At 40.1% G+C, this 26,592-nt stretch overlaps 1 protein-coding gene across 1 annotated transcript in view; it reads left to right on the plus strand.

Annotated features, from left to right (window-relative positions):
- Positions 1 to 26,592, plus strand: part of Kdm5b (lysine demethylase 5B) — a 74,928-nt gene that overhangs the window by 35,001 nt on the left and 13,335 nt on the right. Inside the window, exons 5-19 of the mRNA XM_021176317.2 lie at positions 921 to 1,055; positions 3,694 to 3,790; positions 5,126 to 5,235; positions 6,598 to 6,756; positions 8,164 to 8,283; positions 9,981 to 10,139; positions 11,928 to 12,109; positions 13,172 to 13,334; positions 15,196 to 15,315; positions 16,395 to 16,589; positions 21,000 to 21,181; positions 21,721 to 21,845; positions 23,762 to 23,912; positions 24,033 to 24,147; positions 25,333 to 25,688. Of these exons, the coding sequence (XP_021031976.1) occupies positions 921 to 1,055; positions 3,694 to 3,790; positions 5,126 to 5,235; positions 6,598 to 6,756; positions 8,164 to 8,283; positions 9,981 to 10,139; positions 11,928 to 12,109; positions 13,172 to 13,334; positions 15,196 to 15,315; positions 16,395 to 16,589; positions 21,000 to 21,181; positions 21,721 to 21,845; positions 23,762 to 23,912; positions 24,033 to 24,147; positions 25,333 to 25,688 (2,369 nt within the window). The remainder of the gene's footprint in view (positions 1 to 920; positions 1,056 to 3,693; positions 3,791 to 5,125; positions 5,236 to 6,597; positions 6,757 to 8,163; positions 8,284 to 9,980; positions 10,140 to 11,927; positions 12,110 to 13,171; positions 13,335 to 15,195; positions 15,316 to 16,394; positions 16,590 to 20,999; positions 21,182 to 21,720; positions 21,846 to 23,761; positions 23,913 to 24,032; positions 24,148 to 25,332; positions 25,689 to 26,592) is intronic.

Below are 26,592 nucleotides of genomic sequence, written 5' to 3' on the forward strand. Positions count from 1 at the left end.
CTGGGATTAAAGGTTTGCATCACCATGCCCTGCAGAGAACTAGTAATTTTCTGTGAAGTACTTATTACTCTTTGTTACATAGTCAGGTCCTTTTTTCTCAAGTCAGGACATTTTTGATTATAGCACTATTAGTTATATCAGAATCCGCAGGATTGTACATTCATGAAGTAATTCATTTTGCTTTTTATGTTTGAGACAGCTTCTCACTATATAAGCCAGGTCAGCTTCCCGAGTGTTGCCATGGCTTTTTAAAATCTGAGGAGATAAGCACTTGAATAAATATAAATTAAAAATCATTTTTATGTCAGTTTAGGATTAAATTTTAAAAAGAAAAGAAAAAAGCAAAGGAAACAATGTTAAAAAAATTCAAGGTACAAAAAAGATTAGACAAACTGTGTAAATGTTTTTAGATTTGATTTTGTTGTTCTTTAGATTTTTTTTTTTAAAGATTTATTTCATGTATGTGAGTACGTGGTTGCTGTCTTCAGACACAGCAGAAGAGGGCATTGGATTCCTATTACAGATGGTGTGAGCCACCATGTGGTTGCTGGGAATTGAACTTGGGACCTTTTTTTTTTTTTTTTTTTTTAAGATTTATTTATTTATTATACATAAGCACACTGTAGCTGTCTTCAGACACTCCAGAAGAGGGCGCCAGATCTCGTTACAGATGGTTGTGAGCCACCATGTGGTTACTGGGATTTGAACTCTGGACCTTCGGAAGAGCAGTCGGGTGCTCTTACCCACTGAGCCATCTCACCAGCCCCAACTTGGGACCTTTTGGAAGAGCAGCTAGTGTTCTTAACCACTGAGCCATCTCTCCAGTCCCCATTCTTTAGATTTTTAAAAAGATGTTTTGTTAACTATATAAATAATTATACCGGAAAGAGAATTCATTGGTACAACTGTTTTCTTTTTAGTGTCTTCAGAAGCCTAACCTGACCTCTGACACAAAGGACAAGGAGTACAAACCCCATGATATTCCTCAGAGGCAGTCTGTGCAGCCTGCAGAAACCTGTCCTCCGGCCCGCCGAGCAAAGCGCATGAGAGCAGAGGTGAGTATTTTATTGGATCGGTGAGAACTCTTGAGTTTAGTGCTAATGGCTGTTCATCACTCACTTTCTCCTGAATGTAAGTGCTGGAAGCACGGTGGCTCATGGCAGTGAGGTGCTGTGGCTGGGACTCTTCACATGGTGGACCAGGGAGCAGAGGGCAAGATTATAGTGAGACCAGGCCTAGAGCTCATATGGTTGATCCCTGATGTGGAGGCCCCAACTACTAAAGGCTAATTTATACTAATACTAATTTATAATAATAAATTTTTATTTTTATGTATTTTGCTAGAATATCTGTGTGCAAGGAAAATGTAGCAGTGCTTAGACTACACTGGTATACACTAAGTCTCAACATAATAATCCCTGCCCTTTATTTGCTTAAGAGTGGTCCTTAAAAAAGCCTGGGCTTTACAAAAACTTCTAGTGTTCTGCCAAGTGGTTTTTTGTTTGTTCGTTCATTTTGTTTTTTGACTACACTGGCTCCCTAGGCAACTGACAATAGTTTTGAGCCTTGGTAATCTCATAAGGGAATATGCCACACTGCTCTGTGCTTATGTCAGCGATGGGGATGGTGGTGTCTATAGCGGGGAAAGAATGGAAGAGCTCCTTCTGGGTTGCCTGAAAGATGCTTAGTTTACAGTCAAAACCAGAGAAAGTATTGTCATTCTCGTGCTCCTAGTAAGGGCGGACAGGGTCTTGGTCCCTAAGTGTGGAATTGGGAATGTCTAGACCGTGAGTGTTGACAGGCTATCAATCGGGAATGTCTAGACCGTGAGTATTGACAGGCTATCAAGATGCCTTGCTTTAGGATTTTTCTGTATTCAGAAAGAAGAGTCTTCTTCATGCTCTGTTCCCATAAAGGCTTGATAGGATGTAAGTTTTAGGGAACAGTTTAATGCCAAGGAGCCTCAGGGCAGAATCAGGCTTCAGAGTCAATCCTTGACTATTTAATGATCTTTGACAAATGTTTTTTACATTATGTAGAATTTAGAGATTCCAAATTTCTCAAGAAAAGAAAGTAAACATATAGAAAATTAGGATTATTTAGCCGGGCGTGGTGGCGCACGCCTTTAATCCCAGCACTCGGGAGGCAGAGGCAGGCGGATTTCTGAGTTCGAGGCCAGCCTGGTCTACAAAGTGAGTGCCAGGACAGCCAGGGCAACACAGAGAAACCCTGTCTCGAAAAACAAAAAAAAAAAAAAAAAAAAAAAAAAAAAGAAAGAAAATTATGATTATTAAAATACACAGACATGTTTAAAACTCATTAATTTAAAACCTAATATTTATTTTTTGAGCATATTGTTTTGACTTTTGTGACAGGGTTACACTGAATAGCCCAAGCTAGCCTTGAATTTCCTATGATCCTCTTTCCTCAGCCTTCCAGTTGCTAGGGATACAGGTGTGTCCCACAGTGTATGACTTATTCTGGACCTTTATAAATGTAAGGTGTCCCCTAGTGTTGCGGAGGTCTGAGGTCTGCATTGACGATACCAAATGTAATACTAATGCCCACAGAAAAAATACTTTTGGCTGTGAACACACGGGTAAATTCATAAATAGTCCTACTAACACTTGAGTGTTACAGACCACAAAGTGGTTTTGTTTATCAGTAAATATCATTCTCAGGAGCAAGAGGGCTGAGCCTGTCTTAGTGGGAATTCAGGTGTTCTACAGCTTTGTGATGTTAGATAGAGAACTCACTCTGGAGATTTAAAATTTTTATTTTTATGTATTTTGCTTGAATGTCTGTGTGCTATATGAGTATACAGTCCCCATGGAGGCCAAAGAGAGTGTCAGATTCCCTGGGATTGCAGTTGAAGAGAGTTGTTAGCAGGCATGTGGTTGCTGGGAATCAAACCCACCCAGGTCCTCTGGAAGAGCAGCCAGTGCTGCATTTCCTCAGCCCCAGAGGTATAATAACAGTAACGAAGCTAGAGAGGTGAGTGTAGCACCTACATTAGGCAGCTCACAATCCTGTGTCTCCAGCTCCAGAGAAGCTGATGCCCTTTTCTGGTCTATGACGGGACCTACTCATACATGGGCATGTAGAAAACCCCTCCACACAAACATAAATAAAAAATAAAATCTTTTGATTTTATTTGCTTAAAAAAAAAGGCAAAGCCTGGTGTGGTGGTACAGGCCTTTAATTCAGTACCCAGGAAGCAGAGCCAAGCAGATCTGAATTTGAGGCCAGTATGGACTACACAGCAAGGTCCAAGCTAGCCCAGGACACCCTGTATTTTAAAGAAAAAAGTCATTGAAGATTGTGGAAGCCAGATTTTCACAAGTACTGCTAGACCTTTGAAGAGGTTGGCAGCCAGATGTATTTCAGCCAGTTTATATTTCAGAATTAACGAAAATGCAATGTTTTTATAATTGTTTTGAGTTTAGTAATAATTAAAGCAAAATTTCTAGAGGAAAATAAAGGCCTTGTCATGTCCATTTTGGGTGGCAATACAACTTTTAAGTCGATCCAGTATATCTGTTTTTTTCTCTCAAAGTTATGTTATTGGAGAATACTCTACTAGTTTGTAATTTTAAAAATGTGATCTCCTAAGAAAAGAATAAAGTGTCTTATGAATTACTAAGTAAAAACAAAAAGAAGAGAATATTTATGTCTATGACAATTTTCTTTTAGGCTATGAATATTAAAATTGAGCCAGAAGAGGCAACAGAAGCCAGGACTCATAATCTGAGACGCCGAATGGGTTGCACAACTCCAAAATGGGAAAATGGTAAGTGATTTTTACATTAATGAGAAAAAGTAAATGATGATAGCAATTGTTATTTCTTGGTCACTTGGTAGGGCTTGAGAAATAAAATACATCGTCTTTATTCTCGCAATTAACAGGTGGTAGGGCAAAACTGGAAAAATGCATATTTGGAATATAGGTGAATTTCTCGGTTTCATCTGGCTGCTGCTTTGAAATTTAGTTCAGTAAATCACTTAAAAGGTGATTCGAAAAGTATATAGGTTCCTTTTTATTTCAAAGCAGGCAGAAACTGATAACAGTTGATAATGCTTGAGTGTATTGTGGTTGTCCCTGTTTTCCTCCCTCCATTTCCTTTCTTTTCTACTGTGTATTCTTGTTGTCTTCTAAGTGTTGACAGTATGGGCATGTGCCAGCATGCCTGGCCAGAGGTCAGTTTGTAGTTGACCTGGAGTAAGTACTATATACCATGAGCACAGGGCACCTGCCAATGCAGTAGTAAATGAGGTAGGCCTTCATGTGTTAGTGCGAGGGCAACATGGTGTAGTGGGGAGTGAACCGTTGAGTCTCAGTCCTGGCTCAACCACTAACTAGTTGTAAGACTACAGAGAAGATTCTAATCTTCTTTGAGGATCATGTTCCTCAAGGTAGTTTTGTTATGAACGAGTCACATGAACCAGGGCATCATCTTAGATAATGGAGAGATGGTGTATAGTGTGGTAGAGATACAGCTGGTGAGTTGGTGGTATCCCTGTCATTAGCAAGAGAAACATACATGTCTTGTTCTTTTTCATTTTTTCTTTGAGATATAGTTTCAGTATGTAGCTCTGACTGTTCTGGAGCTCACAGGCCACACACACACACACACACACACACACACACACACACACACACAGAGTGTTGGGATTAAATGTATATGCTACTTGGGCCTGGCGTATGCCTTATTCTTTATTTGTTTGTTTTTTAGCAACAGTGTCTCTCTATGTAGTCCTGGCTGCCCTGGAACTCACTGTGTAGACCAGGCTGGCTCTGCCTCTGGAGTGCTGGGATCAAAGGCGTGTGCCACCACTGCCCGACTGACATGTCCTCTTAATTAAAGAAGACTTTTAGCTCCTGTTTTGAAGACTTACGCTATTCATAATAGCACTCACATGCTAAAATTTAATAGAGGTTATTTTTATCAGTCAGCATTGAGTTCCTGTACCTAGTAACACTAGGTGTTAATAAAATGAGAATAAGTGTGGAATGGCATTTGTGTTTGGTTGTCAGTTAGAGGAGAGGAAGAGAATGAGGTGAAGCAGGGAGCAGAGATAAGCAGAGTGCATACAGAAAGAACTAACTTTGGATTGCTTCCTGCAGAGAAAGAAATGAAAAGCACCATCAAGCAAGAGCCCACTGAGAAGAAAGACTGCGAGTTAGAAAGTGAGAAGGAGAAGCCCAAGAGCCGGGCCAAGAAAACGGCCACTGCGGTGAGTGGACACTACCTGTTGTTACCTCATCACTCTAACAGGATCTCTCCCTATTCCAGTCCCAGCCTCCTGAGTTGTCCACCCTTCCTTCCTCTTTTTCTTCCTCTCGCACATACATCCTAGGCGCGAACTTCACCATGTTCAGCTCTGGGAAATGAGCAGAGTTTTTTTTTTTTTTTTTCCTTTTAAACAGGTGCTCTGCAGTTGAATCCCTAGCCTTTCCCCTTCCTGATAGCCCCACCGGTACACCATTACCTATAAGCACATGCTTATGTGCATTACTTAGTATTGGTTAACTTAGTATCAACAAAGGAAAGATATTTTAAGGGCTGTTTAAGTCAGTTTAGAAGTAAGGAACTACCTGCATCTAGTAAGCATTATTAATGTTTTTTTTTTTCTGTAGACCAGGCTTGCCTCAAATTTAGAGATGCATTTGCCTCTGTTGCTTTGTTTTCGTATTTGCTCTTCTGTGATGAGGCTAGCATTTCAGGCTAGTAGATCTTCTGCCCTAGTTTGCTACTGCTGTGATTACAAGCAGCTGCCACTACACCTGCCTCCAGAATATTTGCTTAATGTAGTAGTTATTTGGCTAATAATTTATTATTATTTATGAGGATTATATTTTTATGATTTATTTATTATATATACAGTGTTCTGCACACCAGAAGAGGTTACTAGATCTCATTGTAGATGGTTGTGAGCCACCATGTACTTGCTGGGATTTGAACTCAGGACCTCTGGAAAGAGCAGCCAGCACTCTTAACCTCTGAGCCATCCCCTCTCTCCAGCCTGGAGGATTATTACTATTTTTTTTATTTTAAGTTTATTTTATGTGTATGAGTACACTATCGCCATCTTCAGACACACCAGAAGAAGGCACCAGACCCCACTACAGATGGTTGTGAGCCACCATGTGGTTGCTGGGAATTGTTTCTGGAAGAGCAGTTGGTGCTCTTAACCAACTGAGCCATCTCTCTGCCCTGACAATTTTTTTCTTTATATTATGCATGGGCTGTAGAGATGGATTATTATTAGGTAAAGATACTTAATGCCAAACTTCATGGTCAGACAGAAGGTGAGACTTCTGAGTTGGACATTTAAGATATATAATTTTTCTCACTCCTGTTGTTTCTGGGGGTTGGCCCATGACTGTGTGTTAAACACCCGCCTAGCTTTACTAGCATCCGGAAAGCCGGGTTTGGGGCTGCCTGCCTTTGACCCCAGTGCTTAGATGGTCAAGGTCATCCTCCACTAAGCGAGGCCACCTGCTCACATGAAGACCCTGTCAGAACAAGAGAAGACAAAATGAAAACAGAAACTCACAAAATGAAGTAACGGTTCAAACTCTTCTGCTCTCCGTAGGTGGACCTGTATGTGTGCCTCTTATGTGGCAGTGGCAATGACGAGGACCGGCTCCTACTGTGTGACGGCTGTGATGACAGTTACCACACCTTCTGCCTGGTTCCCCCTCTCCATGACGTTCCCAAGGGAGACTGGAGGTGTCCTAAGTGTTTGGCTCAAGTAAGTATTAATGACTGAGAGGGAGAACTACTTTGGGAACATTTTCCTTTGCCTGTGGGTTTTAGATGCATTGATAATAAGTAGTCCATGAACAAAACAAGGCTTGGAAGTGAATGGGAGAGGAATCTTTCCAAGCTCCTCAGTGTATATATGCTCTTCAGATAATTACACTTTACTCCTTTAGTCACCATGTCATCAAATACAATTTTTTAACGCATGTTCTTTGTAGGAATTTATGAGCACTTAAAAAACTTGGATGATTTCACATGACATAGAAACCATCATTAATGTCGTAGTGTGTATTCATGCAGATTATTTTTCCATTTCTTGCTCCGTGTGTGTCTATGTCTGTCTGTGAGTCTATGGTTTGGGTTGCAGGACCTTTGAATCTGTCACAGTGCACATATATGTGCGTTCCTCTGTGACAGGGTCTCTGATTCTGAAGCTGTCACATTCATATGGTGACAGCTGTGCTTCAGCTATCTCCTTATCTCCCCTACCCATCAAGTGCTAGTGGCCCTGCCTTTGAGTTCCTTGATACAAACTCAGGCCCTTAATGCTTCTGTGGCGGGTACTTTATCTTCCTAGCTCCCGACATTTTTTTTTTCTATTTTAAATGAATGCTAGACAATTAGACAATTTTAGAAATATACTTTTTTATCCTAAGTTATTTCAGTGTAGTGTATATAGTGCTGATATTAATACAGTGTAGCAAAATTTGCTGTTTCCTATATAAGGAAGTGCTCAGTCATTGGAATATTACATTTTGTGTTAGAATTAGGTAATACCACTAAGAAAGCTTTTATGTTTTCTGTATAGCTATCGTGTAACATGAGAAGACCACACAAGGACAGATTATTATGGAAGTCAGATAGCTTCCATGGTGTTAGATAAATATTAATATTTAAATGTTTAAGTATTTAATACCTGTGTAGAGATGACCTCGTTAAATGGTCTGAATATGCAAACCTATTTGACTCCACTGTGTAGGAGAGTTTTATAGTGCATCTGTAACCTCTTAGTGTTTTGGTTATTCCTTTCGGTAGCATTATTTGGCTATCATTAAATGTTTCATTCTGAGAGCTATAATATTTCATCTACTTAATAATTTTTATTTTGGTATAGTTTAAGTTGATTTTATAGTTTAAACTCTCGAACATTATCATTCCCCTTGTTTTCAGTACTGAAGACATTTGATCATGAAAATAAATGAAGGTTAAAAAATTCTTTGATAAAATGTATTTTATTTGTACCACTGTCTTCAGACATATTTGATTTTTCTTATGTAGACTGAATTTAATAAAAAAAATCTTAAAAATCTTTAAAAAAATTGCTTTTGTTGTTGGCTACATAGATTAGTCATTTGAAAGTGTCACCTGGAAAACATCTTTTCTTCTTCCCATGCAGGAATGTAATAAGCCACAAGAAGCTTTCGGCTTTGAACAAGCAGCAAGGGACTATACACTTCGTACGTTTGGAGAAATGGCAGATGCATTCAAATCTGATTACTTCAACATGCCAGTCCATGTACGTAGATTGATTTAGACCTTAAACATTTTTTGTTACTATTTGCTTATATGTGTGTAGTGCGTGCTCAGGCAACACTGAACATGTAGAAATCGAAGACACCGTGTAGAAGTTGGTTCTTTCCTGCTGTGTGGGTTCTTGGGATTGGACTAGAAACATCTTCCCATCTGTGACATAAGTTTTATTTTATGTTACTTTTTTGAGATCAGACATCATTTATGTAGCCCCAGTCAGCCTGGAATTTACTCTGTGAACCAAGCCAGCCTACAGGGCCACTACCACACCTGGACTAATTACACTTTTTGTTTGTTTGCTTGTTTTTTGTTTTAAACGAGGTAGCTGGTGAGGAAAGAGTTAATATGGACAGTGTAGACATTTTCTCTGCAACTCCATTTCTGGATAAAGAAAAGCTTCATGTTAATAACAGCAAACACCAATATGAAGTCCTATAGTCCCCGTAGTCCAGCAGTTGCAACTTAAAGACAGTCTCACAATGCTGGTGGAAAGCTTGCTGTGTATCAAGTAATGCAGTGTGTGCTGTGTCTTGCACACATCTGGTGCACTCTGTTGTCTAGTCTTAGACTGTAAATTTTACTATAAGACTCCATGGTTGCTCCTTGTTTATCTAGAAACATAAGCAGTATCAATATTCTATCAAATAAGTCAAAATTAAATGGTTTCAGCGTGATTCTGGATATTTGAGATGGGATTTTTCTCATGTGTTTTCTCACAGCAAACAGCTCATGCATGAGATTACGGAGGTTAGATAGGAGCTTTGATCCCTGTGGAATCCCAGAAATACATAGTCCTTTATGTCATGGACATCAGCTTTTAGTAATCCAAATATTTTCTTTTTTATGCATATTCCACCTGAAATTTTATTTTTACTCTTCATGCATTTTAGTATTTTCTCATATTTGTACAGTCATGTTAACTGGCTTATGATATCTCTTCTCGGATGTCGGAAAACATGAAGGCCTGTACTTAGAACATTTCCTGATGCCTGATAGCTTTATATTGTTGGACATGCTGAGGCAAAGGTCTTTTTGTTCATATTCTGCAATTTGTTTTTTGTTATTACATTTTTAAAAAAGTTTATTCATTTTTGTTTTTGATACAGGAGTATTTTGCCTGCATGTATGAATGTGCACCATGTGTGTGCTTGGTGCCCATAAAGAGGCCGAGGAGAGCAGTGTATCCTCTGGCCCTGGATTACAGGCCCAAGTGGGTCCTGGGACTCGAACCCAGGACCTCTGCAGGAGCAATCATTTTAAAACCCCCCTCAAACTGTTAGTTTACTTTCTTTGGCCTCTCTTTGTAATTGTGGCTGGTTCATGATCAGTGAACATGAATTTTTAACTTTTTGCAAGACAGGGTTTCTCTGTGTAGTCTTGGTTGCTCTGGAACTCTCTCTGAAGACCAGGCTGGCTTCGAACTCAAAGATACCCCTGCCTCTGCCTCCCAAGTGCTAGAATCAAAGGCGTGTGTCAACACTGCTCAGCTAATTATTAGTTCTTAATTTTAAAATTTATTATAGAAAACGGAGTTGTTGCCTGGATAGAGTTATTCACCTGTGGGAAATTATGAACAGATTTTTTTTTGCTTAGAAGTTTATTCTGTGATTTCCATCTCTTAACTAGTTAAACAGTTTGTGAATGAATGAAAAAATTCCTCTTTTAATTTCCTTGTACTTGCAGATGGTTCCCACAGAGCTGGTGGAGAAGGAATTTTGGCGGCTCGTAAGCACTATTGAAGAAGATGTCACAGTGGAGTATGGAGCTGATATTGCTTCAAAAGAGTTTGGCAGTGGCTTTCCTGTTCGAGATGGGAAAATCAAGATTTCTCCTGAGGAAGAGGTAGGCTCCAGCTTTCAGGACTTGCTGTGTGAGGTGGAGCTCTGTGTGGAAAGCACAGCCGTGGACTAGTGACAGCCTCACTTAACTAAGAACAACAGCCTTGAGAATTGTTAGTGAAATTCTCTTTGGCTAGCTTGAAGTTTGTTGTTGTTGTTTTTAATTTTTTGAGTACACAGTTGCTGTCTTCAACCACACTGAGAGGGCATTGGACCCCATTACAGATGGCTGTGAACCACCATGCAGTTGCTGGGAATTGAACTGAGGACTTCTGGTAGAGCAGTCAGTGCTCTTGATTGCTGAGCCAGCCCTCCACCCCCTGAAGTATTTAAAATTACTTCCAGCACAGCCTTAATTACTAAATTAATTAATTAATTAATTTTTTCCCAAGACAGGGTTTCTCTGTGTAGCCCTGGCTATCCTGGAACTCACTCTGTAGACCAGGCTGGCCTCCAACCCAGAAAACCGCCTGCCTCTGCCTCCCGAGTGCTGAGATTAAAGGTGTATGTCACCACTGCCCGGCTTATTTATTTTTGATCATTATTAATTATTTTTATTTTTTATTATTTTTTAATTTCAGGTTTGGGGAGAATATTTGATTTGTTGAAAAATTTGCCTCAATGCCTATATATGTATATATATAAAATTTCCTTAGAAAATATATTACATTTATATAAGTAGAGCAACAATGGTTAAGTTTCTTCTAATTCTCTATGATTTCATACCATTCATTCCCCTAAAGTGGGGGGGAGGGATGTCAAAGATGGCTATTTATTTCATTTAGTTTACAGGGGTGCATTATTTTAAACAAATGACATTACTTGTGTTTGCAAGTATAATCTGTATGTTTTCACTGGCATGACTGATTCTGATGGATATTACTACTTTTATCTCACGAGGAGAGTAGAACATCTTTATTTTTCTTTTATTCGATATTTTTAAATTTACTAATTTCAAGAAAAATTAAGTTCTCAAAAACCCTTAGTCCTGGTCATGCTCTGTACTGAGGTGGTGAGGAAAAGCCACTGCTGCCCTTTCAGGTTTCAAGTTTGACCTCTTTAAAGAATGATCAGTCAAGGCCTTATTTAATTTTTATATTTGTAAGTGTCCTGCTTTCCATGCAGCTGGCTTCCTGAACCCACACGATTTCTGTCTGGTTTTGGGCAGTTAGATTTACATTGTGTATGCCTGTGGTGTTCATTTTAAGCCTTACATCCATATAGAGAAATGTATACACGTGTGTGCAGCTCACTCATAGCCAGCTCTAGAAGAGGAAGGTAGAACACCTCAGCATGGGCTTCCTCTCAGGACAACCACCGCAACATCTAAGGGTGGCTTCGAACTTCAGTTTATGCTCAGTTCATGTTCTTCACTCTCCCAAAACAAAACAAAATGAACAGGTTGAGAGAGAGAGAGAGAGTGTGTGTGTGGTTCAAGCCCACTTTTTAAAGTCTACAAATCACCATAGTGGCACCTCTGCTTCAACTCCTAATCCCTTCATTTTATTTTGAAGGAGTTCTGTAGACAACTTACATGGAATTCTAGGGCCTGGAGAAATGGCACAGCAGTTTTAAGAGCACTTGATTCTCTTTCTTAGGACCCCAGCTGTTTCCTAGGCCAGACTGCTCACAACTTCCGTCTCTAGTGCCCCTTTCTGACCTCCTTGTACTTGTACACATGAACCACCCCCAAGTAAATACAGTAAAAAAAGAAGGTACAAAACCATGTTTCTGAACTGTTAGTATGATATAGCTTAAACTTTATCTTTTTTTTTTTTCTGGCTCATTTTAGGAATACCTGGATAGTGGCTGGAATTTGAACAACATGCCAGTGATGGAGCAGTCTGTCCTTGCTCATATTACTGCTGATATATGTGGCATGAAACTCCCCTGGTTGTATGTGGGCATGTGCTTTTCTTCCTTCTGTTGGCATATTGAAGATCACTGGAGCTATTCAATCAACTACTTGCACTGGTGAGAATTCTTTATGGAGTCTATGAGGACTATCTAAGCTGGGCAGGAAGGACAACTTCTTCTTTCAGAAATGTGTTCATGACTGAGAATTTCAAGTTCCATTTGCTTTAGCTTCTGTTACCTTAGGTTTCCTATCCGATTAGGGCACTTCACTTCACATAGTCTTCTGAAATCATACACTATTTTGCAAGTATAGGATGTTTCTAGGAATAGCATTTATGAACAAGTTATACACACGCGCACACACCCCTGTCTACCAGAATTCTCATTTGATGTCATGGTAACCTCTATATCCCTTTGGGGAGGAGAATGGACTTGGGACTATCAGTTTCCTTTTGCTGTGCTAATTTTCTGACATCATAACACTTAGAATACCTATCAAGCCTATGTAGACATTTATTACTTTATTATCTAAACTTTTCGCCCAAAGCCCTTTTTTTCCCCTACAGCTGTAATACCCTCACCTTATTTCTTCTACTTTCACATGCAAAAATATTTTAAAATTCCTAACTCACTTGAATCCCACAGAAAATGTACCACAAGAAAGAGATATTCTTGTGGTACATTTGGATATTCAGCATGATTCTGCTTCCCCTGGTATTACCCAGCTGTAACAGGAAGATGATGTTTTATATACCTCACAGAGATGGCACTGATTAATTGGTTAACAATTTAAAGTGTTTTAAAGAATAAGGGTTGTTTAGAAATGATAATTGCCTTATTCGTATTTGATGTAAGCTTTTTTACAGCAAAATGGGCAAGGAAAAAAGAAGATGGAAGTCTCAGTCCTTCTTAGTTGTTGTAGGGAGTCATAGTAACTGTGCTGTATCAAATGTGACTCCTTATCTTTTTAGAAACTAAATCCTCGAATGTTTGTAGAGTAGGATCTGGGAGGACCTCAGTCCCATCTTGGCAGTGGTGGGCAATGCACTGCGTGTTCCCCTCCTGCTCGTCCTGATACTTGTTTGAGTTGAAAGGTGTTTGTAGGTCAGAAGAATATGAACTAGTTAACAAGTTGCTGTGTGTTATGCTACAAATTAATGGATTCTGATCTGTTTCTAGGGGTGAGCCAAAAACCTGGTATGGAGTTCCAGGCTACGCTGCTGAGCAGCTAGAGAACGTGATGAAGAAGCTCGCTCCTGAGCTCTTTGTGTCCCAGCCGGACCTGCTGCACCAGCTTGTGACCATCATGAACCCCAACACCCTGATGACTCATGAAGTGCCTGTATGTCCGCACCGATCCTCCTGCCGCCCCACCCACATGCACAGCTTCCCTAGCACCCCCTCTTTTCTTTTTAAAAAGTTTCTTGGTGTTTTTCCCCCATAATATAAGTTGATAACCTGTTGGGTGCTTTATAGCAGTCTCCCAGTGGGCCAGATACTTAGAAACTCTAAACTCCTATATTACTAATGACTTGCTCTGCAGATGAGTGACGCTCACTTTAGTGTATCAGTCAGTGAGTGGGAGAATGTATAGCCATGACCACTAATGGTTTCTGTACTGTAAGGTTTTTTGTTTGTTTGTTTAAGATTTATTTACTTGTTTTTTGTAAGTACACTGTCACTGTCTTCATCTTCACACACCAGAACAGGGCATCAGATTTCATCAAAGATGGTTGTGAGCCACTATGTGGTTGCTGGGATTTGAACTCAGGACCTCTGGCAGAGCACTCAGTGCTCTTAACTACTGAGCCATCTCTCCAGCCCTTTAAGTTTTGTTTATAAGTTTAGTAAACAAAAGATAAAAAGTTACCTGTCAAATGGAAATCGTTTACTATGAGAGTGGGTAGCTAGTTACAATTAGAGCTAAGCTCAGGTTTTAAAATCTTTTTGAAAATATTTATAAATATTACAAATTTATAAAGTGGTCTTTACTGAGCCATTTTTCCAGTTCTTGGGGTCAGTCTTTTATTCCTTTTTCCTCTCTAAAAGAGGAAGTTTAGTAGGGATGTTTGTGTGAATGCTTATCTAATAAGAACAGGCCCTGGATTTAATTTCCAATACAGCATAAAGAAGTGACAGTGAGGGTTGGAGAGATGGCTCAGTGGTTAAGAGCGCCAACTGCTCTTCCGAAGGTCTTGAGTTCAAATCCCAGCAACCACATGATGGTTCACAATTATCCGTAATGAGATCTGATGCCCTCTTCTGGGATGGCTGAAGACAGCTATAGTGTAATAATAAATAAATCTTTAAAAAAAAAAAAGGAAGAAGAAGCGACAGTGAATTGTGGGATCTCATGATTAACCAAAATGGAATGCTCCTCATGACTGATTCTGACGGTGGTTCTGGGAATTGAACCGAGAGCCTTAGATTAGGGATACTAGGTTTACATTTTGTCCTGGTGCTGCTTCGTAACCAGAGCTGTCTGTTTTACATTGCTTACTGCCTCCACCCCGCAACCCCCCTTCCTCAAGCACCTAGGGTGTTGTGTGCGTGTCTGCATTTGGGCGTTGTTCCTCGGGGATCATCATCTTGATGTTTCAGACAGGATCTCTGAGGACTTTATGGAGGGCCATTAAGTATGTATTTGTGGACCATAAAGTAATGACAAAAAGAACAAAACATTCACTATGTCTTCATTGTTAGCATTTCTCTTCGATTTTTCAAATTTGTCAATATTGGAATAAAATGTAGGGGCTAGATTTAGGGCTTTGGGAAATCAATGGATTGATTTTTCATTCCTGGTCTGGAACTTGCTATGAAGTCTAGATTGTCCTCCAACTCAAGAGATCCTCTTGTCTCTGCTTCACTTACAGCTGAACCTTAGGAGGTTCCTGATTGTATCTGTAAAAAAAGATGTTTCTTGCCTCTTAGATGGTTTCTTGTTTTTGTGGTAAGAGCACTGTCTTCGCTTCAGAGACTATTTAGTTCTGTTAGTGTGGTATACCACTCCATCTTGTGGCAGAAACCAGATGATTCTAACAGTAATTTTTTCTCCTCACTTTTGATAGGTGTGTGTGTGTGTGTGTGTGTGTGTGTGTGTAGTCCTGTCCTATTTGTCTAGAGAAACCATCTGATAGTTTATGTCTAAATTGCCTTTGAGAATGTTACTGTAAAACCTTAATCGCTCATCCCTGTCTCTGTAGGTTTATCGAACGAATCAGTGTGCTGGGGAGTTTGTAATTACATTTCCAAGAGCCTACCACAGTGGCTTCAACCAAGGTTTTAATTTTGCTGAGGCCGTTAACTTCTGCACTGTTGATTGGGTATGTGTTATGTATTTGAGCTTTCTCAATCAAATCTTTTTTTTTTTTGTGGAAATAGCATAAAATGCTTTAAAAACTGTCACATATCCTTGCTACTCATCTGGATTCTATGCAAAATCTTTTCCAGTTTACAGTGAGATAAGACACTGGATAACACAGTGTGTGACAACTCAGACACGCACTGTGTGCATGTCCATGTGCATGCCCATGCCTTTGGCCAGAGAATGACAGATAGCTGTGAGTAGCCTGGCGTGGGTACTGAGAACTGTGCTTTGAATCTCTCTAAAAATCAGCACTTGCTCTTAAGTGCTGAGCCACCTCTCTCAAGACATTTCTTTTAAATTGTACACATTTTTAATGAAATTTTAGGGGATAGAGCAGTGTTTTGTCTTTTTTTTTTCCCAGTGTTGCCATGGCTAGTCCTGAGTTCTTTATTGTAAACCACCCTGCTTCAGCAGGTTTTGGGAAACCTAACTTGTAGCAAGAGTCTTCCTGAAGGATAGAGTCATAGAGTCTAGTGACTTTTAATAAGGCTAAAGATTTTTTTTTGAGATTTATTTATTTATTATATGTAAGTACTCTGTAGCTGTCTTCAGACACTCCAGAAGAAGGCGGCGGATCCCTTTTCAGATTGGTTGCTGGGATTTGAACTCAGGACCTTCAGCAGAGAGTAGTCAGTGCCTTTAACCATTGGGCCATCTCTCCAGCCCAAGGCTGAAGCTTATTAAAGCTTGCAAACTAGTAACAAATATTCCAGTCTTAAAACTTGGTAGGGTTTCAGGTTAGCACTGTTGTTTGAGGAATAGTACTAACATTACCAGTTAAACTCCACATTACTCGGTAACTCATTATCAATAATCTTTTTCCTAAACCAGTTTTCAAATAAGTTACCTAATGTGATAGATCTTTAGAGCACAACAATAGGCTCAGGGCTCTGGGAATCTGAGTCTAGTTTAGGGTTGATAAGTGATAGGTGTTTTGACTTAGATTGTATTATTTGGTAATATGATATTGTAAGTCAGAAGTCTTTGGAAATTAAAAAAGACTGACTATGTCATTTTCTTGTGCCCTGTGTACAGCTGCCATTGGGCCGCCAGTGTGTGGAGCATTATCGCTTGCTGCACCGTTATTGTGTCTTTTCCCACGATGAAATGATATGCAAAATGGCTTCTAAGGCTGATGTATTAGACGTTGTGGTAGCGTCAACTGTTCAGAAGGACATGGCCATCATGATTGAGGATGAGAAAGCTTTAAGGGAAACTGTTCGGAAATTGGTAAGGTTTCTGGAAGTCCCAATTCCATGTCATTGATTGTGATTTACTAAGTCGTTGTGTTCTCTACTACTGTTTTAAGAAGCTTTTCCACGTTGTATTTAATGTCTACAGAGCTGCCGGGGGCCCTCCGGCCTGTTGAGGGTAGTGGTATAGTCACAGAGTAGGACTCTGGTGATGACTTGAAATTCTGAGGGCCTCAGGCTTTCAAGCTCTTTAACTGTACTGAAAAGCTAAAAACGTTCTGGCTCTTTCTGAGGGTAAAGACTGCTGCAGGCTTAGGTGACTGACACTGCAGCCTAACAGTGAGGATTCAGCCATGTGGCCTTTGTTCTGGCTCAGCAGGAACTGCTGGGCTCTAACTTTCAGCCTGCTGGTAGGAAGCTGCAGGAAGAAACTGGGACACTTAGAGAGGTGGTTATAGAGTTTATACTAAGTTGTAAAAAGTTTCCTATGAAAACTGAGGGGAAAGGCAAAAGATCCTAAGCGGGGACTAAGTGTGGAAAGGCAAAAATTTCTCTCTCTTCTTGTCCTCAGTACTTATACATCTTTCAGAATACATGATCACATGGTACAAAGTTCATCACAAGTTCACACAAAAAGATCAAATCATAAATTGAAATAGAAGTTTACAGCAGGGAATGTTTACATTCATATCCATTAGGAGTAATTATCTGGCTAAACATCTATCACCTGTCTCAGATCTACAGGTTCACTGAAGGTTTAAAACCATAACTAATTTATTAGTGAAGTTTTGTATAGACAAACCCAGTCAATATTTTATCTTTTGTCGGAGCATCTATAATAAATAGCTAGTTCCCTTTTTATGACCTTTGGTTAATTGTTTTACAACCTCGTGGAATGTGCTCTGAGTGGGAGAGAGTCTGGTGACTAAGAGCAGTGAACTGGGGACACTTGGGAGACTGGCAGAGTTCTCACTGCAGTTGTGACTCTCAGAAAAGGAACTAATAATAGCAGTCCCACTATAAAAGAGCTTAAAAATCACAGACATAGCCGGGCGTGGTGGCGCACGCCTTTAGTCCCAGCACTCGGGAGGCAGAGGCAGGCGGATTTCTGAGTTCGAGGCCAGCCTGGTCTACAAAGTGAGTNTCCAGGACAGCCAGGGCTACACAGAGAAACCCTGTCTCGAAAAACCAAAAAAAAAAAAAAAAAAAAAAAAAAAAAAAAAAAAAAAAAAAAAAAAATCACAGACATAAATTTTAGGAATTCTTAAGGATCATCATTAAGTCATCTATTTGTCTCTATAGAATTAGTACAAAACTACATTTTCGTGGATCTGCAGAGATCTGCTCCAAAGGGGTGTGCTACTACTTAGTGACAATTATATAAGTTTAATAATAACAGGAAAAGCATATTAATTGCAGGAATCTTTCCTAAAATGAATCCCTTACAGCCTTGCTTAATAAGGGTGCGCCTATCACAGATCATATAATATCCAAAGCAGGCCATTTCAGGATATTCACCTGCTAGTTATTAGCTTGTCCCATTATGACTCTTGATAAAAAGCAATTCTAATTGACGTGTAGTAATACTTGTTTTATTTATATTGACCTTATTTATTTTATCCCTTGTATCAGTTTCTGTAAAATATCTCTTCACATGGTTTGTCTGTTTTAATTATAAAATTATATTATTTCATTAGTGCTGCTCCCCCGTCTGTCCCCTCCCTCTTTCCATCCCTCCCTTCCTCTCCTCTAATAGTGTTTCATGTATCCTCCTGCTTCTACTTTCTAAGTACTAGATTACAAGCTTGCCTCTTTTAAGTTTTGTTTATTATGTGTCCTCCTACTTAAGACATTGTGCATAATAAAGAAGCAGTCACTAGGATTTTCTCCAGTATCTCATACTTTTATAATATGAATGGCCTCGGGATCATTTTAAGTAATTTTTATTTGTATGAGACACAAGTCTAAAGTGTTGTTTTTATTTATTTTTGTATATGGATGTCTAGTTGTCCCTTCATTATGTCTTAAAAACTTCTCTCTGAATTGCCTTAGTACCTTGGTTTAAGACCTGCAAATTTAACTTGTTGCTAGTACTAAATTGCTAGTGATTACTTTTAGAATATTCTCTCTCCCTCTCCCTCCCTCCCTCCCTCCCTCCCTCCCTTCTTTCCAGTCTCCTGTGTCCGTCCGTGTGTGTCTCTCCCCCCCCCCCCAATCTCTGGTATGTATGCAGATAGTTTTGTGCATGGGAGCATGGGAGCTCAGCGCCCCCAGTTCAGAATAGGATGTCAAGTGTAAGTTACAGACAGTGGTGAGCTCAGTAATAGGAGTGCTGGGCGCTGAGCTTGTGTCCTTGATGTGCATACTTACCATTGCTTTCTCTCTAGCCCTCTAAAAGGCTTTGACAAATCTTTACGTAGACAAGAATGTCCTTGAATTCTGACCTTCCTGGCCAGTTTTAGAATTATAGGTATGCTAGAGTACTCAGTTTTATTCAGTTCTGAAATTGAATGCAGGGCTTGGAGCAGCACATAAGGCAAGCATTCTACCAACTGAGCTATAATCCTAATGCCTAGTTTTGTTCTTTATTTTAAAAATTATTTTTCTGTCTTTTAGTTCGTTTGCATTTTCCTGTTATGATTTTGATTTAGTAGGTTTTGGTTTTGTTTTTTGTTTTTGATTCTTTTGGATCAACCACATATGTAAACAATCATTTCTTTTTATATGCCACTGTGTATAGAGGACTGGAATGTTGTCTATTGGGAGCTCATTATGGACCACCAGCAGGATATCTATTGTCCCCTGATATTTTATTGTTGGAGAAAGCAGTGTGTAGTGGATTTAAGTGACCTGCCAAGGTCTACATCAGTAATGGCAGCTAGTGATTAGAATTCCTGCCTGGCGGGGTAGGTTCCTGCTCTAGCTGAACTTCTTTTAGCAGCTGATAGCTGCTGGAGGACTTCAAGTAGCTTTTCTTAGGTGCTGTACCAGCGAGAGGTTGCCCTGTCCTGTCCTCCACTCATGGCCCCACACTCTTGGGGATGTGGGAGTGACTAAAAACAAAACAAACAAACAATGGACATAAACCTTGGAAAGGTATGTTGGGAGGAGGTTGTAGTAGGGGTAGATGTAATTAAAATACATTGGTAGCCAGGCGTGGTGGCGCATGCCTTTAATCCCAGCACTTGGGGGGCATTTCTGAGTTCGAGGCCAGCCTGGTCTACAGAGTGAGTTCCAGGACAGCCAGGGCTACACAGAGAAACCCTGTCTCAAAAAACCAAAAAAGAAAAAAGAAAGAAAAAAAGATAAAATACATTGGTGCAAAATTCTCAATAATAATAGTAGCGAATTTCTGCAACTTGAAAAACTGTTCTTGACCTGTGGAATGTGGAGTTTACAAGTTAAAATTGTGTATAAACTATGTTTTCCATTCTCAGCGAATTCAGAGTTGGTATTTGTTCTTCTTTAACCTCAACTCTTTCCAGACCACAGAAATCCTTTTCAGTGATCATGATTAAAATGAAAAATCTGTTCATTAGCATTTTTTACTTTGTCTTGTCATTGTTGATTTAACGAGTAATTGTCAGAAATTATTAAAATATTAATGTAAAACCAACCTTCCTTCCCTCCCCCCTTCCCTCCCCCTCTCCCTCTCTTCCTTTGTCCCTTCCTCCCTTCCTCCCTTTCCCATTTTTATTTTGTTTGTAAAGTCTGTGTGTTGGTAGAAGGCATTAGATCTCTGGGTGGCAACGACAGGTACAGGTGGCTATGAGCTAAGGTCATCTGCAAGAGCAGTGTTCATTCTTCTTAATCCTAGAGTCATCTTTCAAGCACCTCTATGTATGTGTCCTGAAGATTCTAGGGATCAAGTCCAGGGCTTTCTCTGTGCATTGTAGGCAAGTGTGCCAGTGTTTTTACTTTTCCTTTGTGATAGAAAGCATGTGTCTTTAGCTCTTCCTCTCTGTGCCCCAGTCTTTCTGTAAGCTAAGTTTGGTATAAGGTTGCTAACTTCAGCAGCATTCATTTATCAACAATTTTATTAATGTTCAAATAGAAATAAATGGTTAGACTTGAGGACCTGCCTCATCCAAAGAAGGATTCTCCTTGGACAAGTAGAATAATGTGCTATTATTATTTTTAGATTATTTAGTTATTATGTGAGTACACTGTTTCTGTCTTCAGATACGCTAGAAGAGGGCATCACATTATAGATGGTTGTCAGCTACCATGTAGTTGCTGAGAATTGAACTCAGGACCTCTGGAAGAGCAGTCAGTGCTCTTATCTGCTGAGCCATCTCTCCAGCCCGGTTATATAGTTCTAAATAGTACATATTTTCTTGGGTCTTTTAGATTGTATTATCCTGGGCTCAGCTGTTAAAGGCTAGGCTCACAACCAAAAATAGATTGTATTATCCTTTCAAATCCTCTAATATAGATTTTGTTTTAGGGAGTAATTGATTCTGAAAGAATGGATTTTGAGCTGTTGCCAGATGATGAGCGGCAGTGTATAAAATGCAAAACTACATGCTTCATGTCTGCCATCTCCTGCTCTTGTAAACCTGGCCTACTTGTTTGCCTACATCATGTGAAAGAATTGTGTTCCTGCCCCCCATATAAGTATAACCTGCGGTAAGTAAGGATGAGGTATTTTCCTTTGGGAAAGCATCCAATCATTTATTTATTTTGAGTGTGCATGTGCATTAGTGTATTTTTGATGCCCTGGTATGTGTACATCCATGTGCTTGAGTGCACATGTATGTGTGTGTGTGATATCATATTTATGTGTGAGTATGGTTATATATCCAAAGGCAGAAGGAAAAGAGAGACAGTGGGCCTTTCATGAGCAATTGAAACACCAGAGTCCAGTCCCACTGACACACTTCCATCAAGGATACACCTATGATTCCCTCTCAAGTCTCACCACTCCATAATGATTAAGCACTCAAATATTTGAGCCTATGGGGGCCCTTCCTAGTTAGATCATCACACATAGGTTTTGGGGATTGAAACTCAGGTTCTTGTCCTTGTAAGTAAATTGCTCTACCAATTGAGCCGTCTTCCCAGCCCACACTGAGTCTTTAATTATTATAGGTCTCTAAATGTTGAGGATATAACATCCATTTTTTTCACACTGGCCCGTCTCATTGCTGTTTGTGTTCTGTGTCCAGGTATAGATACACTCTGGATGATCTCTATCCAATGATGAATGCATTAAAGCTTCGAGCAGAGTCTTACAATGAATGGGCCTTAAATGTGAATGAAGCCTTGGAAGCAAAGATAAATAAGAAGAAAAGTAAGTAATGCAGAAAGTGGGACTCAATAAGCTGCAAAGTCTAGTTGGATTTTGTTGCAGTCAACATTTTGAAACAGCCTAATTTCCTGCTTAATCTTACATCCAGGTCCTTGGCAGAGGGTTCTAACCAAGATGGGTGAGGCAGATGGGCTCAACATCTCAGTGAAGCCTGGGTATATAGGTTATACAAGATGGTTTTGGGGCCAGCGAGGTGGCTCAGTGTACATGCCACACGGCCCCAGTGATATTGGATTAGGTCCCTGGAACCCATGTGACATCTGAACCAGTTCACCTCTGACCTCTATATGTACACCATGGCTCACATTTCCCCACTTTGACACCCCACCCCTTGTAGTGAAAAGAGAGAAAAGAACAAACTAAACTTCTTTAAAAAAAAACAAAAACAAATAGAAAGCAGGGCCATGGTGGCCCACGCCTTTAATCCTAGCACTTGGGAGGCAGAGGCAGGCAGATTTCTGAGTTTGAGGCCAGCCTGCTCTAGTTCCAGGACAGCTAGGGCTATACAGAGAAACCCTAACAAAAACAAGGATCAAAAAAAAAAAAAAAAAAAAAAAAAAAAAAAAAAAAAAAAAAAACAAAAAACAAACGGGGGGAAAAAACCCCAGAAAACCAAAACAGAGCTGGAGAGTTGGCTCAGAGGTAAGAGTACTGTTTGCTCTTTCAGAAGACCAGGGTTCAACTCCAGTCATTCATGTGGTGGCTCATAACTATGTATAACTACAGTCACAGGGGATACAGTGCTTCCTCTGTCCTCCCCAGCCACTACATACATATGGTGTATAGAGATATATGCAGGCAAAACACCATACACATAAAAATAAATAAATCAAGCCAGATGTGGTAGCACACACTTTTAAACCCAGCACTCAGGAGGCAGTGGCAGGTAGTCTGGCCTACAATGTGAGTTATAGGACAGCCAGGACTACAGAGTAACCCTGTCTTGAAAACCAAAATAAATAGATAAATGAATAAATTTAAAAATCTTAAGAAAATAATAGCAACTTTATGTATTTTGTTACAATGGATTCTTTGAAATGCAATATAATATTAAAATGTTGGTGAAATGTTGGCTTAACATTTCCTAGTTCTAATCAAAATTTAATGTCCCTGGCACTTATCATTATTTTTTCTTTCTTTTAAAACAGAAGAGTTTTATATGTGTGTGTTTTGCCTGCATGTGTGTGTGTGTGTGTGAGTGAGTCTACTCTGTTGTGTGCCTGATAAGCCCTGAGGCCAGGAGAGCTCTGGGCTTAAGGATGATGGTGAGTTGCTATGTGGGTGCTGGTGACTGAACCTGAGTCTGTCTTCTTTCATAACAAGTACTCTTAGTGGCCGTTCTCCTCCCTTTATGGTGCGCGCGCGCTCGTACTTGTATGGTGCTTACAGAGGTCAGAAGAGAGCTCTGGCTCCCTGGATCTGGGGTTATAGACTCCTGAGTCATTATGCGGGTTCTGGGATCCAAACCTGGCCCTCCTCAGGAACAGTGAGGGCTTTTAGCTGCTGAGCCTGCCCTCCAGCCAGCCATTCCCTCCACACTCCATTCTATCCACTTTGTACATCAGCAGGTCCCTCCCTCCCTTTTCATGGAGGGGAGGGGAGCACCACCACCAGTTTCTTGTCAACTATAAAGTGAAGTGAAGGCCACAAAGTGGGTTAAGCCACAGTAGATCTCTATTACTTTTCTTTCACAAATGAGCAGGTTTTCACTTAAATCTAAACTTATATACTCCTGAAGACCCGACTCTAAGTACCCTTTGTCAGACTCCTCCCCGTCCCCCAGTCAGATAAACACTGCTTGTGGTACATTTCTGGGTAAGAACGGACAGAAAGCCTTCTCTACTCTGTAACAGTGATTATGAGCTTGATCACAGGAAAGACGACTTGTTCTGTTTTAGGTCTTGTCAGCTTTAAAGCTTTGATTGAAGAATCAGAAATGAAGAAATTCCCAGACAATGATCTTTTGCGTCACCTTCGACTAGTCACGCAGGATGCAGAAAAGTGTGCCTCTGTTGCCCAGCAGTTGCTTAATGGCAAAAGGCAAACAAGGTATCTATTTCTGACTGTATGAGAATGGACTGGGAGGCACCTGAACCTAGGAACCCATTGGCATCTCCGAGTAATGAATGCATGTGTCTTCATGGCTTTCTCGGGCCCTTGTCTTTCTAGGTATCGATCTGGTGGAGGAAAGTCTCAGAATCAGCTGACGGTGAATGAACTTAGACAGTTTGTGACTCAGCTGTATGCTCTGCCGTGCGTCCTTAGTCAGACACCGTTGCTAAAGGTAACCATATAAAGATCTGTAGGACTTTGGGTATATTTATATACTCAATTGACATCATTAAGTTGGTCAGTTGGCTCTTTGGTGGTTAGTTTGTTATTGTGTGTGTGTGTGTGTGTGTTTCTGCTGAAGCCAAAGGAGAGCATCAGATACATTAAATCTGGAATTAACAGTGGTTGTGAGCCACCTGACATGGGGGCTGGGAACTGCCGCTGTCATCTTGAAGAGTGGCGAGTGCTCCTGACCTCTGAGCTAATAATTCACACATATTTGAATTTTTGTTTGTGGAATAGTGGGTGGTTATAAGGAGATTAAAGGAAGATAAAGTTGAGATTTTTATTGTGAAAGTGACCACTGAATCTAGCATGGTGAACCACACTTAAAATTTCAACATTTAGATCCCAAGGCAGGAGAACTGCCATAAGTACAAAGCCAGTCTGGGCTCCATAGTAAGTCCGGAGCTGGAGAGATGGTTCTGAGCTCTTGCTACACAATCAGTATGATCAGAGGTTGAATTTTCTGTGCATGTACCAGTTCCACTAGGGCCCAGAGCAGGATTATGGCTAAGGCGTGTTGGCTTCTTAGTTGAAAAAAAATGTGAGGGCCATGTGGTTGAGGGAGGCAGCATGCCTTGGAGAAATAGGGAACTCTTCTCCAAGCCCTCTTCTGCTCATCACAAGCATGAGTGCCTGAAGGTTCAGAAGCCCTCGGAATGCACATGCTCATAAACGTGCTCACATAGACTGACTGATAAAAAGAAAACAAGAAAAAAACCCAAACGAAAGTAAGAAAAAGTGGCTACCAGCCAGTTCTTCTCATTGGTATAGACTTTATGTTATGACCCCCTATTTTGGCTCTCAGGTGTCATTTACGTTGCTTTGTTTACTCACATTATCACTGACATAACATGGCTTGGTAAAGAAAGTTACACCTCATTTTCTTTTCTTTATTATTCCTCTTTTTTTTCTTTTTCTTTTTTTCTTCTCTTTTTCTTTTTTCTTTTTGGCTTTCCGAGACAGGGTTTTTCTGTGTAGCTGTCTGGAACTTGCTCTATAAACCAGGCTGGCCTCAAACTCAGCCTGCCTCTGCCTGTTGAGGGCTGGGATTAAAGTTGCCCACCACCACTACCCTGCTGAAACTTGTATTCTGATAGTATGACTTTGATTGTTTGCCTTTGTCTTCTTTTAGGATCTCTTGAATCGTGTGGAAGATTTCCAACAGCAAAGCCAAAAACTACTGTCTGAGGAAATGCCTAGCGCTGCTGAGCTACAGGAGTTGCTGGATGTCAGCTTTGAATTTGATGTTGAACTTCCACAGCTCACTGAGATGCGCATTCGCTTAGAGCAGGCCCGCTGGCTAGAAGAGGTTCAGCAGGCTTGCCTGGACTCCAGCTCCCTTTCTTTGGATGATATGAGACGACTCATAGACTTAGGGGTGGGGCTGGCTCCATATTCTGCCGTGGAGAAAGCTATGGCCCGCCTGCAGGAGCTGCTAACAGTGTCAGAACACTGGGACGACAAAGCCAAGAGTCTCCTCAGAGCAAGGTAGACAAACACAAGGCAGTTTCCAGAGCTTTGGATAATAGGTGAACCTTAAAGTGTAGGACAGAGAGAAGCTACTATTTGGCAAGTGCTTATAAACGTTTGCTGTCCTTATAGAAGACTTGTGCAAAAAGCTGATCTGTTTGGGCTTGATTTGACACATGAGTAATGAAAATTACAGGGTTTGTGATACACACTTTTAATCCCAGCACTTGGAAGGCAGAGGCAGGTGGATTGCTGTGAGTGTGAGGTCAGCCTGGCCACATAGTGAGATCCTGTTTCATAAGAGAGAAAAATCTTAGTTATTTTAATGCTTATGAAATAAATTATTAAATGGAAATGACCATTGTAAAGATAAGATTGAATGAGATTTTCCTATAGTCTCTAATAATACTATCTTTGGAAGAAGAAAAAGTTTACAAAATAAATAAGCAGATAAATAAATGCAAAATAAATAGAATCCAGAGTCATGAAAGACAAATCAAATGTCTGAGAGTTGACGTGTTCATTCTGTGCAGTGATGTAATACAGAATATTTTAAGTAGAAATTATTATTTTTCTCTTGCTTGGTAGGTCTGGATGCTTCACTTGTTTTATACCTTTTGACAGAGGTGTGATAGGCGTCTGTGCTGGGTGAAAATGAAGTCATTTCCTAATCCTTTCTGTGTGGCAAGTCTTTATTGGTTCAGTAGGCAACATGGCATTAAAAAGTCTAGGTTACTGATACTGTTTTCATTCTTAAGATAGTGGTCATTGAGCTGAGAGGGTGTGAAATATCTTGCCATTGTGCTTTGAGTGTGTTAGAGAATTTAAATTTTCTTAGTTTATCTGATTCTTAACATTTTATTTGGCTTAACATAGAAGAAATTACCAGTTAGAGCTAGTATTAGTAAGCTACTTTTTGCAT

The sequence above is a fragment of the Mus caroli genome, chromosome 1 (genome assembly GCF_900094665.2).
Source record: "Mus caroli chromosome 1, CAROLI_EIJ_v1.1, whole genome shotgun sequence".
Classification (NCBI taxonomy): domain Eukaryota; kingdom Metazoa; phylum Chordata; class Mammalia; order Rodentia; family Muridae; genus Mus; species Mus caroli.